This window comes from Lepisosteus platostomus, unplaced genomic scaffold (genome assembly GCF_059453375.1).
Source record: "Lepisosteus platostomus isolate fLepPlt1 unplaced genomic scaffold, fLepPlt1.hap1 Scaffold_32_H1, whole genome shotgun sequence".
Classification (NCBI taxonomy): Eukaryota; Metazoa; Chordata; class Actinopteri; order Semionotiformes; family Lepisosteidae; genus Lepisosteus; species Lepisosteus platostomus.
This window is the reverse complement of record NW_028291660.1, coordinates 1,215,747-1,235,644: the sequence shown is the minus strand read 5'-3', so window position 1 is coordinate 1,235,644 and position 19,898 is coordinate 1,215,747. Positions and strand designations below refer to the sequence as shown.

Here is a 19,898-nt window from a genome sequence, read left to right as displayed (position 1 = left end):
AGAGGAACACATACATTGTGACTTTGTAATTTTTTTAGATGCAACAAGGATAATCACTTGAACTGTAATGGTTCCAGGTGTAATTATAAACCTACGCTGTTTTGGATTACCTGCACCACACTTACCAACAATTTCCAGTGGACACCAGTGTTAAAAAAGCTAATAATGGCTTCATAGTTTTCAAAGTTGACCTGTAATGAAAAGAATGACAAGATTAGTACAACAGGCTGCCTCACAGGGATGGTGTGCTACCTTTGAATTTTGATTTCTGACTATAAAGGTAGTTTCTTTAGGCAGCACCATGGGCACAGTTGTGACCTGTTTTGATTGCTTGTAGCTCTCCTTGTTTCTCTATTGATAAAACAATCATCAGTTAGTGAAAAACCATGTTTGCCCCCTCACTAATGTAATCCATCAACATTTGTGTTTGATGTCCTTACCTTGGACAAACGTTGTCTAGCCATGCGCTCTCTATTCCCACTCATGATTACACCAGTTGTGTAGTGGTTCATTAGGAAAACCTTCTTCCCCAAGTCCATGGATTCTTTCGCTACTTGAAAGTAACACTCAATGGTCTTATGGAAAAAGCAAACACAATTGAAGAAGATGTGATTTCACGCACTCACACACATTTGATTACACAAAAGCTCAGAAACCTTAACAAATGCATGCAATCAAACACTTTCATCTTACCTCGCCTATGAGCCACTCATCTGGTTTCAGAGACACAAACTCCGAGTGTCTGAGAATATATGTGTCTGCACTGTGCATGGATGGCAAAACTGCAACCACTAATTCACTCGGATTGATGTTCCAAAGGGCGTGTACCTAAAAAAGATTTACCAAGCCAAAAGCATACACAAGAGATCACTGGACCTAACATAATGAAAATTGAGATTACACACCACAAGTATAACACAAGTATGTCAACAAGTATAACAAGTTAGAGAGAAACGACAAAGAACACCTACAGTAGTAGAAGATGACATTCATAAGCTCTGAAAAAGAAGTGAATGTCCACACAGAGAAATATTTGAAATACAAATCCTACCTTCTTTTTGAAATCTGTTTTCTCTTTTATAAGTTTTGAGATGGGGCGTGCATCACAGTGTGGTGTGATCACTTCAGCCATGCCCACGGCAGCTTGCTTGGGTGACACTTTCCTTTCTTCTTTGTGCTGCCATTCTTTATATTCTGTGGTTCCTGCTTTCCCCTGCTGTACTTGCAGGCCGTTGCTGTCATCTGGCGATTTTTCATTTGTTTCAATATTTCTATTGCTAACTTTTTTTTCCTGTGTTCTCATTTTTTTGGGGATTGGAATTTTCTGTGGTGCGCTGTAGAATTTATTTTTTGTTTCTTTGCCTACACCTGGTGCTCTCTTTGCCCATTGTTCCTGTGCATGTTCATGACGTGTCTTAGTGGTGATCAATGGAGCCGTCAAAACCTTTTTGGGGAGAGCATTTTGGATTATATGTTCTCTGTACCGGCCTTGGAGGGATTGTCTCATTATCGTAATAAACTCTGCTGGCCTCAGTTTCCTCCTGTGCTGAAGTATTGAATGCTTGACAATGCCAAACCAGGTCTCAACATGACAATTAGTGGCTCTTGTTTGTGCTACCTCTGACATTGATATGTCTTTTTTGCTGTCTGAAGCATATCTTGCCAGGTCACCCAACAAAATTCCACTCCACAGTGGAAATAGTGCCATGTATCTTTGCAACAGAAATCTTATTATGTCTTCACAGAAATAGGGGTTCACATTGTGTTGTGTCCCATAGTCATCATGTCCTTGAGCTGATATGCTGTCTTCATAAATACCTTTGAACTCCACAGCGAAAGGAGAGCGGCCCAGGCTGCCTCTCATTTTTGGGTACAGTACCTCATCTGTGTCTTTGACTTCTGCTTCCTTTTCCATCTGGTCTGGTGTGGTTGTTTGAGAAATGTAAGCGTTAAGGAGGCAGACACTAGATTGGACTTCATTTGTGAACCTCCTGCTTGAGAGTACAATACACATGTGTTTGAAAACATTTCTGGCGACACTCAAAGTTGTGCTGTTTTGCAGGATGGCAAAGGAAAATGTTGCAAAGTCTCGCAGTCCTTTGTCTGTTGTTTTTTTACTAATTGCTTGAGAGACAGCCTTTATGACATGGGCAGAGCAAAGGTGCAGAACAGTGAACATCTGAAGTTCTGTGTACTTAAGTTTGCCTTGGCAGACTTTCATTGCACGATTTAAGTATGCATGGATGGTGTCCCCATTGAAGGCAAAAAGAACACTGTGAATCAGGGCCCAGCTGTAGTCAGTTTCTACATGCTGCACTCTCTTGGTAGTACATGTTGAGATGTCAAACATGAATTTCCGTAGCCAACGTTCTATACTGACAATGGTGTGGTCAGTTGTCAACATTTCAGACACTGGTAATGGAGGCTTTCTTTTTCCACCTCCAGGTAACGTAAGACTGTAGTACAAAATTCTTTTGTTCTCCGATGGAATTTTTCTGACTACCCCTCCTGTTGCATCCAGGTAAAGGCTGACTTTCTCCTTCATCTTTAGATGGGCAATAAGAATTCGCATACTCTGTTCTGTGTAAAGATAGGCAGCAAATGTGTCTAACTGCAAAATCTGTATATATCCTGGGAAATGGACAATGTCGAAGTCGCATGCTTTCATATATTTTTGTGCCATATGTAATTCAAACACTGGATCATAGTGAATGCGTTTACTGTTCCTGAACTCTGATGAAATGACTTTCAGGACATTCTGTGTTAGTGGTTTAGATAAATTGCCTGCTGCAATTTCAGCAAGCGGTGTTCTGCTCAGGTTCCTGTAGTACACATTGCTGATTCCTTTTGTGAGGGCACGGGCAATCTTTCGACGATAAGGCTGACGTGCTTGTCGAAATTTTGTTTCCCTTTTACTGTGCTGTATTTGCCCTGCTCGTACAACATCAATTGTGATGTCATCATTGCCCATTGGTTTGTGTCTTGTTGTCATAATGTATTTTACATTGCAGGACCTGAAGGTACAGACTGCTTTTATCATCAGAAAGTTTTTTTTTTTCTGCTGTTCTCTTTCCTGATGTATTGGTATTTGAAGGCTATTGGGCAACAAGGATTTATCTTCCTGAACTCGTTATATAAGATCTGGGTCCATGGTCGTCTTAGTTTAGATGTACCTTTTAGAGGTGCTATTTTTCTCCATTGTTCAGCCTTTAAACATACTTGGAAAGTTTTAGGCACAGACATAATCTTTCTTAATCCCCTTTTATCCTGAGGTGATGTCCCAGATGAGCTTGCCCCCTGGGAATATTCACTGTGCTCTTCAGGCTTTTTTTCTGATTCTACACAGATTTTTTCTCCCTCTAACATGTCACCACTGTCTGTGCTGCCGTGTGCTGCCCATGCATCTTCTGTATCTTCTGATGAACTTCTGAGCTCTGTGTTGCCTTCCAAACTATGTCCCTCACTTTGACTTGAAATATTGACTATAGATTGTGTACTGTCATCTGGTTTGGAATCCCTACCAATACTCTCCTCTTTCTGCGCCCTAAGCACTTTGGTTCTTAGTTGTTTTCTATCTTCATGCCAAATCACTGATAACCATTTCTTGTTGCTGGGGCATTCCTCTCCAAGGAGTCTGTTTGACAGTGTTGACCACATACTGTCATTCCACCTAATTTTTTTTTCGAGTTTAGAAAACTTCAGAAATTCGTTGATCACATTCCCTACTCCACCAGCCCTTGACCACAGGTCTGGCCTTCTACTCCTCTGTCCTCCTTTAACATGTGACATTGCCAGCAATCTGAAAAATAGAGAACATATCTGAATGGACTGGAAACATAATTGAAATTCAATGCCCAATGGATGTTAATAGTGTAGGAGCGCAACAGATGTACAAGTCCATTAAATGGTTTTAGTTCTGTGTTTAATTTTACGGGCCCTATATTTTGATATAGCATCAATCACAAAACAGCATTCTGTCACTGTCACAACCACCAGCTAGCGGAGAATAACTCACAAAAGAACTAACCACTACCAGCAGCGGGTTAATTATAACAAGCACCGCCGCACGTGTTAATCCATCAGCACACACTCTACTGTGCGGCAAGCAGCACAATTTTAACCATCCAAACCCTCGGTATTGAGTCTTCTCTTTGAGAGCTCTACCTCGCGTTTACTCTAAATCTCGCTTACTGGTTACTGATCTCCCTTTTGCCTCTCGACCTTGGGCCTTGCCTTCTGTTTCGGATTGTTTGCTTCTCTCTGTACTTCCTGGATTTTGATCTACCTTTCGCCGATCGACTATGATCTTGCCTGACGTTTCGGATTGTTCTCTTGTCTCAATAACTACTTGCTCCTGCGTCTGCACAGGATCTGCATACCTTTTCACTGAGGATTCCTGGCAGCCACCACATAAAAAAAAACTAGAAAAGAAGTATGTGTTTCTTTTAAAAAAATGTTTTTAAAGAAGTCAACATATCTGGGTTGTGTTTGCAAGATTTTTAAAAATTGCAAAGTTTTTGTGGGTATGATTGTAAAAAATCAAATCATAACTGAAGAAGGCTCCATGGTCAAAACATTGTGTTTTCTTTCTTCTCTTTTCAGCATGGAATAAATCTGATTACTGTATTGACCATATACATTTTCTTGCATTAGGACTTCATATTCTGCATACCTCAGCTTGCTCTCCATGAGACACACAGACAGGGAGAAAAGCTGGGAGTCAGAGCACAGGGTCTGCCATTGTACAGCACCCCTGGAGCAGCTGGGATTAAAGGCCTTACTCAGGGGCTCAACAGAGTAGGATTCCTCTGTCAACCATGGGATGTGAACCAGCAACCTTCCAGCCACCGGTGCAGATCCTGAGCCACAGAGCCACTCCTCCGCCTATTGTGCCAATTCTTTAAAATTTGTCCAAAAAGATGCAATTTTGAAAAAAAAAAACTGTTGTAAATAACATCAGTGGCTATTGAAAAGTACATAGAAAAAAAGAGACAAGTTAATAAACTTGGAATGACTACTTACAGCTCTGGAAAGATCGAAGATAGTGTTTCAGGTTGTTGTCCTTTAATTGATCCTCAACCAAAACAGAAATCCTCAACAGTCGAACAAGTCCATGTGATGAAAACCCTTATGCTCTTTAAATGGTTTTTAATGGATTGTGCATCTGTACTTAATTTTTTTCCACTCATAAGCTTTTGGATGAGAGATTCTGACCACTGTATAAGATCAGAAGCAACAGAAAAAACAGGCCTCTTTTCTGCTTATTTAACACACTCCTAATGCAAACAACACATTATGAATACAATGGAAAGGTTGCACCCAATGGGATCAAGCAGCTTAAAACATATGTTCTGGGGACAGGAAAGTTGTTATAGAGATAAATGGTATTCATGAAACAAATTATGTAGCAAAAAACTTTGCCAAAAGTCACAACCCATTTAACATATGTCTGACAGGTTAAATGAGTTTGATATCTCTTAGGTTTGAAATGCACTCCAACGGCTGTATGATGCAAGCTCAAGAGTCAAAAGAACAGTAGTGAACTACAGTTCTTACAATTATAACAAGCAGCCGTGTGCTCTTGTGAATGATCTACATCATACACCCTTACAGACTTGGAAGTTTGCACAGTTTGTAGTCTTTCTAATTCAAAATTGGTTAAGTGTGAAATAGACGGAATGGTTTAAATAACCAGACAAAACAAATAGTAACAAACATTCCTTACCTTGGTCTTACATGGCACAGTTTGTTTATTTCAGGCTTTACTTTTTACTTTTAAATCCCTTCTAAACGAAACATGTCCCATAACTCCCTATGTACAGGGTGAGGCCTATTTATAATTTAACTTAATCTTTAAGTTGTTAATTCCTTACAGGAGCAAGCAGCTTGGAGCATGCGTTCTCAGCACTCCACGTGCCACATAGAGAAAGGAAAACTTTTTAATGGTGTTCATGTACATTACAGCTACATGAGTTAAGCTTTTGAAGGCTGATTTGTAGAGAGGTAAAAACAAATTAAACTGGTTCATGACAGTTCAAGAGAAAATTTTTATATTAAACTCTCTCTCAGATATCAGAGTATGCCAGTTTGACTGCTGTAAAAGTATTAAAAAAATAACAATACCTCTTGGTTATATTATATTGCGAAACCCAAGTGTAACTAATATTTAACAAGTAATAGTTTAATTCCATGCTGAAAAGAGAAGAAAGAAAACAAAGTTTCGGCCATGGAGCCTTCTTCAACTGTAACCCTTGAAGAAGGCTCCACAGCCAAAATGTTGTGTTTTCTTTCTTCTCTTTTCAGCATGGAATTAAACTATTACGTGATCCTTTGCAGCCTACACCTGCTGACACAGCTAGCCATCTGAACTAATATTCAACAGGTTCCACTCACATAGAGATTCAAAAATGCTTTATTATCATGACTGTTAAATCACAGAGTTGCCAAGGCCAATACAACATCCAAAAACATCCACAAAGAAAATACAACATAAGCAGATATTCTGCTACAGATTATTGTCTATGTGGCATTCTAGTTTGTGTTATGTTTGTGTACTCCTGTGGTTTTATAAGTGATTTTTCTAGTTTTTTTCTGTGCTGTGGTAGATTTAGAAGTGTGTTATTTTTGTTGTGCTATACTTCCTCCTCTGTATGCAATTGCATTTGACCTCAAGTACAGGCAGCAAAGCTATTATCAAACTTTGGTTTTGATCTTAACATCATCAGAGGGGTTACTGATTTCTGAACAGACTTAGAGTGTGAAAGTCAACAATGTATTATCCAACAACAGGTATTGTTTTACTGGTTCCCCCAAGGATGCATATTGTCTCCGTTACTCTTTGTCCTGTAAGCAAACACCCTCAAGAGCTCTCACCACTCCAGACACTTAATAAAATTTGCAGACGACTCTGTCATTGTTTGTCTGCTGCAAGTAAATGAGTGTAGCTATGGACATGTCAGATGAGTATGATAGGAGGTGTGAAGAAAACTTCCTGAAGACAAATGTGTCCAACATCAAAGAAATGATAACAGGTTTCTGGAAAAAACCCATACCCCCACCCAAACCTAAAGGGGGAGAGAATTAGCTGAGGTGGTAGGAAAAAAAATTAGTAGTTGTGAAATGTTCTGAACCCTAAGTGAAATTTCAAAACAACTTAAAAAAACAGGTCCAATGTGGACATGATCCTCACAAAAGGACAAAATTGTCTTTATTATAAAGGCAACTTAAGCATTGTAATGTTAATGATTCATTGTTGATCTTCTCCTATCGGTCCTTCCTCAATTTGTTTTAATTTTCACTCTGATGTGTGGTTTGGAAATTTCAAGAACCAACTGGGTTGTCTTGTGAAATTATGTCCGTCTATTGTTCACTTGTTCTGCGTACAGCAAAATACATCTGTAACGAATCTTCACACCCCTTGTCTAACTAGTTCCAAGTTCCAACCAACTACAAAACCAATAGATTAAAATTCTGATTCATAGCTGCAGCCATTTCCTTACTTCATACTTGATTTCTGGGCTATTTTTTATATGCATGTTATTGGTAATTTATGTATGTTATTGTTATTGTAGACAGTAGTTAGTACATCACATTCAAACACTTTAAAAAACAACCTTAGGCCTTCAAGGCTTGAAAATATAGAGCTCTAAAATATTGGAATTATTTGAAGACAATATCAGGAGTGCAAGTGGCAGGAAAGAGATGAGCACAACATGTATTCTTATATTATTTAGTATGTTGTTTAAGAATAAAATAAACTGTGGGAAGACTGCAATAACAGCAATAGTACAATAAAAGATGAGAATAACAGTGGAAAAAAAATTACAGGATTACTAAAAAATAAGGAACTTAAAATGCAATCCAACATCAGACAATACTGATAACAGGGAAGAAAGTGCAAGAGACTCAACAGCTGAGGAGAAGGGGAAAATATCACATTGAGATAAATAAGGAAAAATGGGTCACAGGAAAAAATTAAATCAAAGAGCAAAAGGGAAAAACATGGAAAAGCCAGCAGAAATTCTAGCACCAGCACAAAAATAAGGGGACAAAACAGAAAGAATACAAAACAACTGAACAAAGGAACAAGACATGGAAGAAAAGAAAGCCCATGCATTCATGAACCTACACCAAAGAAAAGATAAAAATAGCTTATCTCCACAAAGAGTTAAAACCCATCGTAACCATAAATACTGTAGGGAAAAAAAGTCCCTAGAAAAGCTGTGTCCTGTTTTCTCTGGTTATCTCACCTTTTGGAAAGGGTGATTGTATGCAAAACATTAATGCTAAAACCTGTTTACATATACTGTATCTACCTTCCTGCCTGGGCAGATGGCAGATCCACCACATTCACTTCTGTCAGACCTACCCTTGTAATCCATTACCATGAAAAACTCAAATCAGCCCAGGTCTGGAAACAATGCAAAAGGAGACATACTGTATGGAGAGAGGACCCAGAATCCCCCCTGTAGTAGACTGCTACTGGGCAAGGGGTAAAAAAAATAGAAAACCAACCTATTCCTTTTTTAAAAAAACCCTAGAAGCAGGCACACAGGCGAGCTCAATTTCTAACAACACATAAGCAAAAGAGGCATCTATAAGGGCAGGTGACTGGAGATCTCAATAAGAGTCAACACAAACACAAATGATACAAAAACCAACACAGTCTTCCTAAAATAATTTATGTAAGTATTTTCAAACCGCTTATACTTTCTGAGTACGCTAAAAAAAATCAGTTGTGGACTGTACCTCTTACCCCACATTGAAAGTTTGTATATTTGTTATTTGTTCAAAATAGAGCCTATTGCTTTTTAGAAATCAAAGACACAGGTCACTATTTTTCTGTTCATTTAAAGTGTGTGTTGAGTGCGTATGTGGTCAGATATGTGCCAGCTTCATATGAAGTCGATCTGACTTCTATTCAGGACACTGTATTTGGCAAGCTGCCAGTAATAGGGTATTGAAGATACTGGTGAATAGCTAGCCCAGGTTACTGTTCACACAAATGCTCCGGCAGTTGTTAGGGTCAGGTGATCAGTCCTGGATTCCAGGCCAAAGGAAAACATCCGTACTTCAGGATGGGGTTGAGTATTTTAAACTAGGCTCATCACTAGGCTCATGCAGTTATGTCACATGATGTGGCTGTTTACCCTGTCTACGCCACAGGCCTTTTGTAGTTTAAGGGTATGGAGTTAGTATACTTGCTCCAGCTTTGTGTTTGGGAAATCCAAGGGATATTGGTTGTTTTTTATAGACAATTCAACAATGTTCTGTTTTTAAGACTTTGTACCATACACCGATCCGCCCCGGAGACCCAAGTGATTCTGGTTTAGGTAAGCCAAGGGACAATGATCTTCACGTTACCAGGGGGACAGTGGGTGGACAAGTCTCCCCTAAACAATGTATCTTGTCAGATTATGATGTCAGTCCGTTTAATAATGTTGTTGAACTCCCTTCAGCCAAAATACAGAGGAGCCCAGGCCCAGAATGTTACACATACTGACAGAAAGTGATCTCATTATGTGTGTCATGATGGTGCTGTCTGGCTGTCCTGCTGGTCTGGATGAGGGGTGCGTAGTGTGGTGCAGGTACTTGTCCCATCCTGCTCTTGGTCCAGGTTGGAGGGTTGCACCGATTCTGAGTCTTGTTAGCTGGTATGGATTGGTTTGGGGGTGTTGATACCAGAGTGGTCCAAGAGGGGGGTGCAGATGTCTCGGGGGCATTCTTGTTTTTCTATGACTTCACGTTGATTCTGTTGGTTCTGAGTGTCTTGGTTACATACGCTTGTGTGTATAGATGAAAAAGCTATTGAAGAGCACCTCATTCATCTCGGTGGAAGTTCCCATGTTCAAAAAATCCTAAAAAGAGAATTAAAGTTTCACACAACAAAGCATGACTGTGAAAGGTCAGGAGGCCTGACACTTGCACAAATGCACAACACTTGATTACAGTCAAAAAATCATGAAGCCATGAAGACGACCCACCTGTCCCAGTGTATTACCTGTAGTGTAATCTTCAGAAAATCATAAAAAATTAAAGAAAGGGGCCACAGCTACAGTAAGGTTGTATGAGGTTTGGGGGCCTGTCTGGTGTGTAAAACACTTGGTTTCAGCAGAGTGGGTGCTGTATTTGAAATGCTATTGAGCCATGAAGACGACCCACCCGTCCCAGTGTATTACCTGTAGTGTAATCTTCAGAAAATCATAAAAAATTAAAGAAATGGGCCACAGCTACAGTAAGGTTGTATGAGGTTTGGGGGCCTGTCTGGTGTGTAAAACACTTGGTTTCAGCAGAGTGGGTGCTGTATTTGAAATGCTATTGAGCCATGAAGACGACCCACCCGTCCCAGTGTATTACCTGTAGTGTAATCTTCAGAAAATCATAAAAAATTAAAGAAAGGGGCCACAGCTACAGTAAGGTTGTATGAGGTTTGGGGGCCTGTCTGGTGTGTAAAACACTTGGTTTCAGCAGAGTGGGTGCTGTATTTGAAATGCTATTGAGCCATGAAGACGACCCACCCGTCCCAGTGTATTACCTGTAGTGTAATCTTCAGAAAATCATAAAAAATTAAAGAAATGGGCCACAGCTACAGTAAGGTTGTATGAGGTTTGGGGGCCTGTCTGGTGTGTAAAACACTTGGTTTCAGCAGAGTGGGTGCTGTATTTGAAATGCTATTGAGCCATGAAGACGACCCACCTGTCCCAGTGTATTACCTGTAGTGTTATCTTCAGAAACTCATTACAAAATAAAGACAGGGGCCACAGCTACAGTAAGGTTGTATGAGGTTCGGGGGCCTGTCTGGTGTGTAAAACACTTGGTTTCAGCAGAGTGGGTGCTGTATTTGAAATGCTATTGAGCCATGAAGACGACCCACCTGTCCCAGTGTATTACCTGTAGTGTAATCTTCAGAAAATCATAAAAAATTAAAGAAATGGGCCACAGCTACAGTAAGGTTGTATGAGGTTTGGGGGCCTGTCTGGTGTGTAAAACACTTGGTTTCAGCAGAGTGGGTGCTGTATTTGAAATGCTATTGAGCCATGAAGACGACCCACCCGTCCCAGTGTATTACCTGTAGTGTAATCTTCAGAAAATCATAAAAAATTAAAGAAATGGGCCACAGCTACAGTAAGGTTGTATGAGGTTTGGGGGCCTGTCTGGTGTGTAAAACACTTGGTTTCAGCAGAGTGGGTGCTGTATTTGAAATGCTATTGAGCCATGAAGACGACCCACCTGTCCCAGTGTATTACCTGTAGTGTTATCTTCAGAAACTCATTACAAAATAAAGACAGGGGCCACAGCTACAGTAAGGTTGTATGAGGTTCGGGGGCCTGTCTGGTGTGTAAAACACTTGGTTTCAGCAGAGTGGGTGCTGTATTTGAAATGCTATTGAGCCATGAAGACGACCCACCTGTCCCAGTGTATTACCTGTAGTGTAATCTTCAGAAAATCATAAAAAATTAAAGAAATGGGCCACAGCTACAGTAAGGTTGTATGAGGTTTGGGGGCCTGTCTGGTGTGTAAAACACTTGGTTTCAGCAGAGTGGGTGCTGTATTTGAAATGCTATTGAGCCATGAAGACGACCCACCCGTCCCAGTGTATTACCTGTAGTGTAATCTTCAGAAAATCATAAAAAATTAAAGAAAGGGGCCACAGCTACAGTAAGGTTGTATGAGGTTTGGGGGCCTGTCTGGTGTGTAAAACACTTGGTTTCAGCAGAGTGGGTGCTGTATTTGAAATGCTATTGAGCCATGAAGACGACCCACCCGTCCCAGTGTATTACCTGTAGTGTAATCTTCAGAAAATCATAAAAAATTAAAGAAAGGGACCACAGCTACAGTAAGGTTGTATGAGGTTTGGGGGCCTGTCTGGTGTGTAAAACACTTGGTTTCAGCAGAGTGGGTGCTGTATTTGAAATGCTATTGAGCCATGAAGACGACCCACCCGTCCCAGTGTATTACCTGTAGTGTAATCTTCAGAAAATCATAAAAAATTAAAGAAAGGGGCCACAGCTACAGTAAGGTTGTATGAGGTTTGGGGGCCTGTCTGGTGTGTAAAACACTTGGTTTCAGCAGAGTGGGTGCTGTATTTGAAATCCTATTGAGCCATGAAGACGACCCACCCGTCCCAGTGTATTACCTGTAGTGTAATCTTCAGAAAATCATAAAAAATTAAAGAAATGGGCCACAGCTACAGTAAGGTTGTATGAGGTTTGGGGGCCTGTCTGGTGTGTAAAACACTTGGTTTCAGCAGAGTGGGTGCTGTATTTGAAATGCTATTGAGCCATGAAGACGACCCACCCGTCCCAGTGTATTACCTGTAGTGTAATCTTCAGAAAATCATAAAAAATTAAAGAAAGGGGCCACAGCTACAGTAAGGTTGTATGAGGTTTGGGGGCCTGTCTGGTGTGTAAAACACTTGGTTTCAGCAGAGTGGGTGCTGTATTTGAAATGCTATTGAGCCATGAAGACAACCCACCCATCCCACCTGTAGTGTTATCTTCAGAAAATCATAAAAAAATAAAGGTTCCATAACCCAAAACAAAGCTGGGAATAGTCAGATGAACTGCTTAGTGTGCAAAACACTTACCTGCAGCATTGTGGGTGCTGTGGTTTAAATGCTATTGGTTTGTGAACAGAATACCCCTATCCCAGTGCATTGTGCCACATTAAATAAAAGCAAGAGAAAAAGAGATTCAGAACACAAAGCTGTGTCAGTGTTCTGTGTAAAAAGTCGGTATGAACATCATGGGAGCTGTTTTTAATAAGCTGCTGAGTAAAGAATATTTTTATCTTCCTGCTGTCAGTAGTATTGTGAATATAGTTGACCCTTACCTGAATGAAAACAGGACGTAAAGGAAGGGTTTCAGAAATCAAACAAAGCTTTATTCCCGTGCTTACAGTCTGGGTAATTGGAGACTGCGCTGTTCTGCTTCCTATGGTCATATACCGGTTTTTCGCACGAAGCCGTATTGAACAGTATTTCTCGCGTTGTGAACGTGTGCACACAGCGGTCCCCCGGGTTCCAGTTCGTGCGTAATTACGCATCGATGAAAAACCGGAGGTTTTAAAAAAGATAATTAGCTCACTGATAGTTTGATATAAAGGGTGTGGAAATATCCACAAGTCGTGGTCTTTAAAATGCATTTGGTTTGACAGCATTCTGTGCTTCCATCGCGAAGATATGGACAAAAGAATATGCGTGCTTGGTCAAAAAAATGTCATAAAAACGACAAAGTAAAGGCTGAGAAAGCATCCACAATGTATTTTATACACAAAACAAGCATTCTCGCAACTCTAAGAGGTTTCGTGAAAGCGCTACAGGCGTGCCAAAATCGTTTTCGAACTTCGAGCTAACTTTACCCCGGTAGACAACCGGGGTAAAGTTAGCTCGAAGTTCGAAAACGATTTTGGCACGCCTGTAGCGCTTTCACGAAACCTCTTAGAGTTGCGAGAATGCTTGTTTTGTGTATAAAATACATTGTGGATGCTTTCTCAGCCTTTACTTTTTCGATTTTATGACATTTTTTTGACCATGCACGAATATTCTTTTGTCCATATCTTCGCAATGGAAGCACAGAACGCCGTCAAACCAAATGCATTTTAAAGACCACGACTTGTGGATATTTCCACAGCCTTTACATCAAACTATCAGTGAGCTAATTATCTTTTTTTAAACCTCCGGTTTTTCATCGATGCGTAATTACGCACGAACTGGAACCCGGGGGACCGCTGTGTGCACACGTTCACAACGCGAGAAATACTGTTCAATACGGCTTCATGCGAAAAACCCGTATATGACCATAGGAAGCAGAACAGCGCGGTCTCCCATTACCCAGACTGTAAGCACGGGAATAAAGCTTTGTTTGATTTCTGAAACCCTTCCTTTACGCCCTGTTTTCATTCAGGTAAGGGTCAACTATATTCACAATACTACTGACAGCAGGAAGATTAAAATATTCTTTTCTCAGCAGCTTATTAAAAACAGCTCCCATGATGTTCAAACCGATTTTTTACACAGAACACTGACACAGCTTTGCATTCTGAATCTCTTTTTGTCATGCTTTTATTTAATATGGCACAATGCACTGGGATAGGGGTATTCTGTTCACAAACCAATAGCATTTAAACCACAGCACCCACAATGCAGCAAGTGTTTTGCACACTAAGCAGGTCCTCTGACTTTTCCCAGCTTTGTTTTGGGTTGTGGAACCTTTCTTTATATTTTTTAGGATTTTCTGAAGATAACACTACAGGTAATACACTGGGATAGGTGGGTCATCTTCATGGCTCAATAGCATTTCAAATACAGCACCCACACTGTTGAAACCAAGTGTTTTACACACCAGACAGGCCCCCTAACTTTATATAACCTTGCTGTGGCTGTGGCCCCTTTCTTTAATTTTTTATGATTTTTTGAAGATAACACTACGGGTAATACACTGGGACAGGTGGGTCGTCTTCATGGCTCAATAGCATTTCAAATACAGCACCCACACTGCTGAAACCAAGTGTTTTACACACCAGACAGGCCCCCGGACCTCGTACAACCTTGCTGTGGCTGTGGCCCCTTTCTTTAATTTTTTATGATTTTCTGAAGATAACACTACAGGTAATACACTGGGATAGGTGGGTCGTCTTCATGGCTCAATAGCATTTCAAATACAGCACCCACACTGTTGAAACCAAGTGTTTTACACACCAGACAGGCCCCCTAACTTTATATAACCTTGCTGTGGCTGTGGCCCCTTTCTTTAATTTTTTATGATTTTTTGAAGATAACACTACGGGTAATACACTGGGACAGGTGGGTCGTCTTCATGGCTCAATAGCATTTCAAATACAGCACCCACACTGCTGAAACCAAGTGTTTTACACACCAGACAGGCCCCAGAACCTCGTACAACCTTGCTGTGGCTGTGGCCCCTTTCTTTATTTTTTTATGATTTTCTGAAGATAACACTACAGGTAACACAGTGCGATAGGTGGGTAGTCTTCATGGCTCAATAGCATTTCAAATACAACAACCACACTGCTGAAACCAAGTGTTTTACACACCACACAGGTCCCCTAACCTTATACAACCTTTCTGTGGTTGTGGCCCCTTTATTTATTTTTTTAATAAGAATTTTAGTTTTTCAATATGGCACCATTAGACAGGCGGTACATGGGGATTGGGGGGTGCTATTCATGAGTCAATAGCTCTTCAAGCACAACAGCCACAGTGCTGCAACCAGGTGTTTTACACCAGACATTTCCCCTAACCTTATACAACCTCGCTTTGAGTTGTGGAACATTTCTTTATTTTTTAATGTTTTTTTTTACTGTAATCAAGTGTTGTGCTCACTAGGCAGGCCTCCTGACCTTTCACAGTCATGCTTTGTTGTGTGCAACTTTAATTATCTTTTTAGGATTTTTTGAACATGGCAACTTCCACCAAGACGGGTGGGGGGTGTGGGGGTGCTCTTCAATAGCTTTTTCATCTATACACACAAACGGATGTAACCAAGACACTCAGAACCTGTCACGCAGGGGCTGACTGCTGAGGATAGGGATCCAATGCGGTGCCCTTGGTAGGGTTGGCCCAAGACGCAGGCGTAGTCGGAGTAAACAGGCAGGGGCCCGAGTCCGGGAAGGCGTAGAAGTTGCGTCGGTAGGCAGAGGCGTAAATGAAGAGACAGGCTGGGGTCAGGATCTGAGAAAGCGTAAAACAGGCGAAGGTACAAAATCGAGTGGCTAAAGCAGTTGTCGGAAAAGCGGGGTCGAGGTCCAGGGGAGAAGTCATAGTAAGGCAAAAGCGTAGTTAGTAGGTAAGCTCCGGGACAGAATCTCAATCGTGAGCAATGACCGGGGAACAGATGAGGGTTTAAGTAGAGGACTGATTGACATGTGCACGTTTGGTATGGGGAGAGCTCGAGGGAATGCGGGAGCGCTTGCCTGCGTGAGGGAGATTCATGACAGAACCAACAGAATCAACCTGAACTCATAGAAAAACAAGAATGCCCCCGAGACACCTGAATCCCCCTCCTGGACCACTCTGGTATCAACACCCCCAAACCCATCCATACCAGCTAACAAGATTCAGAATCGGTGCAACCCTCCAACCTGGACCAAGAGCAGGATGGGACAAGAACCTGCACCACACTACGTAGACAGGTTTGTATTTTTGGCTGAAGATGAAAATGTCTAACATAGATTGTTTTGGTTCTAGCAAACAATAAAAATAGTTGTTAAAATCCAAACACACATAATGAGATCACTCTCTGTCAGTAACATTCTGGGTCTGGGCTCCTCTGTATTTGGGCTAAAGAGAGTTCAACAACATTTATTAAATGCACTGACATCATAATCTGACAAGATCCATTGTTTAGGGGAGACTTGACCACCCACTGTCCCCCTGGTATCGTGAAGCTCATTGTCCTTTAGCTTTCCAAAACCAGAATCACTTGGGACTCCGGGGGGATCGGTGTATGCAAAATATGAATTCCTTATGCAAGAAATTGTATATGGTCAATATAGCGATCATATCTTATCAGCAGATGGTAATCTCCAAGGAACAAGTAATAGGTTTATTCCACGCTGAAAAATGATCAAATGATTGATGAACCCAAGTGATTTGAAAGAAATGTTAAACAACTCAAAGCGAGGTTGTATAAGGTTAGGGGAGCTGTCTGGTGTGTAAAACACCTGGTTGCAGCACTGTGGCTGTTGTGCTTGAAGAGCTATTGACTCGTGAAGAGCACGATGTACTATCCCCATGTACCGCCTGTCTAATGGTGCCATATTGAAAAACTCATAAAAAAATAAAGAAAGGGGCCACAACCACAGCAAGGTTGTATAAGGTTCTGGGGGCTGTCTGGTGTGTAAAACACCTGGTTTCAGCAGTGTGGCTGTTGTATTTGAAATGCTATTGAGCCATGAAGACGACCCACCCGTCCCAGTGTATTACCTGTAGTGTTATCTTCAGAAAATCATTACAAAATAAAGAAAGGGGCCACAGCCACAGTAAGGTTGTATGAGGTTTGGGGGCCTGTCTGGTGTGTAAAACACTTGGTTTCAGCAGAGTGGGTGCTGTATTTGAAATGCAATTGAGCCATGAAGACGACCCACCCGTCCCAGTGTATTACCTGTAGTGTTATCTTCAGAAAATCATTACAAAATAAAGAAAGGGGCCACAGCCACAGTAAGGTTGTATGAGGTTTGGGGGCCTGTCTGGTGTGTAAAACACTTGGTTTCAGCAGAGTGGGTGCTGTATTTGAAATGCTATTGAGCCATGAAGACGACCCACCTGTCCCAGTGTATTACCTGTAGTGTTATCTTCAGAAAATCATAAAAAAATTAAAGAAAGGGGCCACAGCCACAGCAAGGTTGTATGAGGTTCGGGGGCCTGTCTGGTGTGTAAAACACTTGGTTTCAGCAGTGTGGGTGCTGTATTTGAAATGCTATTGAGCCATGAAGACAACCCACCCATCCCACCTGTAGTGTTATCTTCAGAAAATCATAAAAAAATAAAGGTTCCATAACCCAAAACAAAGCTGGGAATAGTCAGATGACCTGCTTAGTGTGCAAAACACTTACCTGCAGCATTGTGGGTGCTGTGGTTTAAATGCTATTGGTTTGTGAACCAGTGCATTGTGCCACATTAAATAAAAGCAAGAGAAAAAGAGATTCAGAACACAAAGCTGTGTCAGTGTTCTGTGTAAAAAATCGGTTTGAACATCATGGGAGCTGTTTTTAATAAGCTGCTGAGTAAAGAATATTTTAATCTTCCTGCTGTCAGTAGTATTGTGAATATAGTTGACCCTTACCTGAATGAAAACAGGACGTAAAGGAAGGGTTTCAGAAATCAAACAAAGCTTTATTCCCGTGCTTACAGTCTGGGTAATGGGAGACCGCGCTGTTCTGCTTCCTATGGTCATACAGTATACGGGTTTTTCGCATGAAGCCGTATTGAACAGTATTTCTCGCTTTGTGAACGTGTGCACACAGCGGTCCCCCGGGTTCCAGTTCGTGCGTAATTACGCATCGATGAAAAACCGGAGGTTTAAAAAAAGATAATTAGCTCACCGATAGATTGATGTAAAGGCTGTGGAAATATCCACAAGTCGTGGTCTTTAAAATGCTTTTGGTTTGAAGGCGTTCTGTGCTTCCATTGCGGAGATATGGACAAAAGCATATTCGTGCTTGGTCAAAAAAATGTCATAAAAACGAAAAAGTAAAGGCTGAGAAAGCATCCACAATGTATTTTATACACAAAGCAAGTGTTTTTGTAACTCTAAGAGATTTCGTGAAAGCGCTACAGGCGTGCCAAAATCGTTTTCGAACTTCAAGCTAACTTTACCCCGGTAACTTGTCTGGTATATTTGAACACAAATGCCGTTCTTCAATTAAAACTAACAGTACATTGTCAGGGACATTCAGTTCTATACAAACAAGAGACAGACGAGAATATTTCTACCGTTCATGTGGACTACGTGTTGACTAACTGATCGGAATATTTGAAAAGTTCGGGCTCATAGCCGATGCAGTGCGTGCTAATTAGAACAACAGCAACGCTGAGCTCTCAGCACCGTACTGAGCCCAGGTGTTTTTCTAATGCTGTCAGGTGCAGTTCATTTACATGAAGGAAATCTCTTACTGGGTACGATTACAATGCAGTAAGTAGCACAGACTGCTTAGGGAGTAGCCCGATGCTTTTAAAAACAACCCGAGCCAGGCAGGAGTCGAACCTGCAATCTCCTGATCCGTAGTCAGACGCGTTATCCATTGCGCCACTGGCCCTGGTGTGATACTGCAGGACTGTAACCCAGTGAGATCAGCACTGCAACTAGTAAAATATTACCCCCGGTCCATTCTTTTCCAAAAGTGAGAAACACCTGTTTTCTACATTTTGTCTGTTTTAAAACCATATCTCTTTAAACCAAACCAAGAGTTTGTCTTTTGCACTGATATTCTGATTCATTTCGATTTCAAAGAAAAAAAAAAACATTATCTTCCAAAGCATCATAAAATTGTCCCTTCTTCCAGACTCTACTTCTCTCTTATAGTAGTACAGCAGACCTTTCCAGGTGAGCAGATCACAGAGTCCGAAATGAGCTTCCTCCATCAAGCAAAGTACCTGAACATGACTCTGTCTTCATAAAAGCGCCCCTGTAATAAAGAAATTAAATCCGAAATCAAGAGGGCAGTTGCCTACTGAAGTTCAAGAAATCATCAATTTTAACCTAGCAACACATTAAAGGCTGCATCTATACAAGTACGATTCTAGAAATGCTCACCAGATTACGTTTTAAGAAGGAACTGCGCCTCAGGTTCTGCCGAGATCTTAACTCGGATGGCAGGATTCAGAGTCCGGAGTGTGGACTGATGGCGCACGGAGGGTCCATATACTGTGGATCCCTCAGTGATCTTCCGCGTATTCAAACCGCCAGCGTGTGACTCCCCTGTCACCTGTCCTCTCTCCTCTGTGCAGCCGAGCCCGATTCACGGTAAAGTGAAAAAAAATAACTAATCATAACTAGGGTCAGGGAGACTGTTTTCACTAGACAAAGGAATAGCAGAACGGGAAACAGTCTTAACAAACCCAGCACTCTTAGGATGTTGCTGTTGCTGCTGCTTATGTTTTAGGGCCAAACAATCTGCAATTATATGACCTCTCTTGTGACAATAAAAACATTCACGCTCCTCTTTAAGACGTGAGGAACTAGTTTTTACTGGGGGAGACTGAGACTGGGAACTTAGAGTAGACAAAGTCTTCTCCGCATGCACAGACATGAAAACATTCTTATGAGTGAGCACGAACTCATCTGCCAAAACAGCGACTTGCGATAAAGTAGTTACTTTTTGCTCATTCAAATACACAACAATGCGTTCAGGCAAACAGTTCTTAAATTCCTCTAAGA

At 41.2% G+C, this 19,898-nt stretch overlaps 1 protein-coding gene and 1 non-coding gene across 2 annotated transcripts; both read right to left on the bottom strand.

Moving 5' to 3' along the window:
• Positions 1-125: 125 nt before the first annotated feature.
• On the bottom strand, positions 126-4,278 carry LOC148634685 (uncharacterized; the record flags this gene model as incomplete). Its single annotated transcript, XM_088623677.1, has 5 exons — positions 4,192-4,278; positions 1,052-3,799; positions 694-828; positions 441-575; positions 126-191 (listed from the first exon to the last, which is right to left on the bottom strand). Coding segments are annotated over exons 2-5 (2,325 nt in total), but the record flags the coding sequence as incomplete, so codon positions are not given.
• Positions 4,279-18,704: 14,426 nt separating this feature from the next.
• On the bottom strand, positions 18,705-18,777 carry trnar-acg (transfer RNA arginine (anticodon ACG)). The gene has a single exon. It is a non-coding gene; the product is annotated as a tRNA-Arg (tRNA).
• Positions 18,778-19,898: the final 1,121 nt, after the last annotated feature.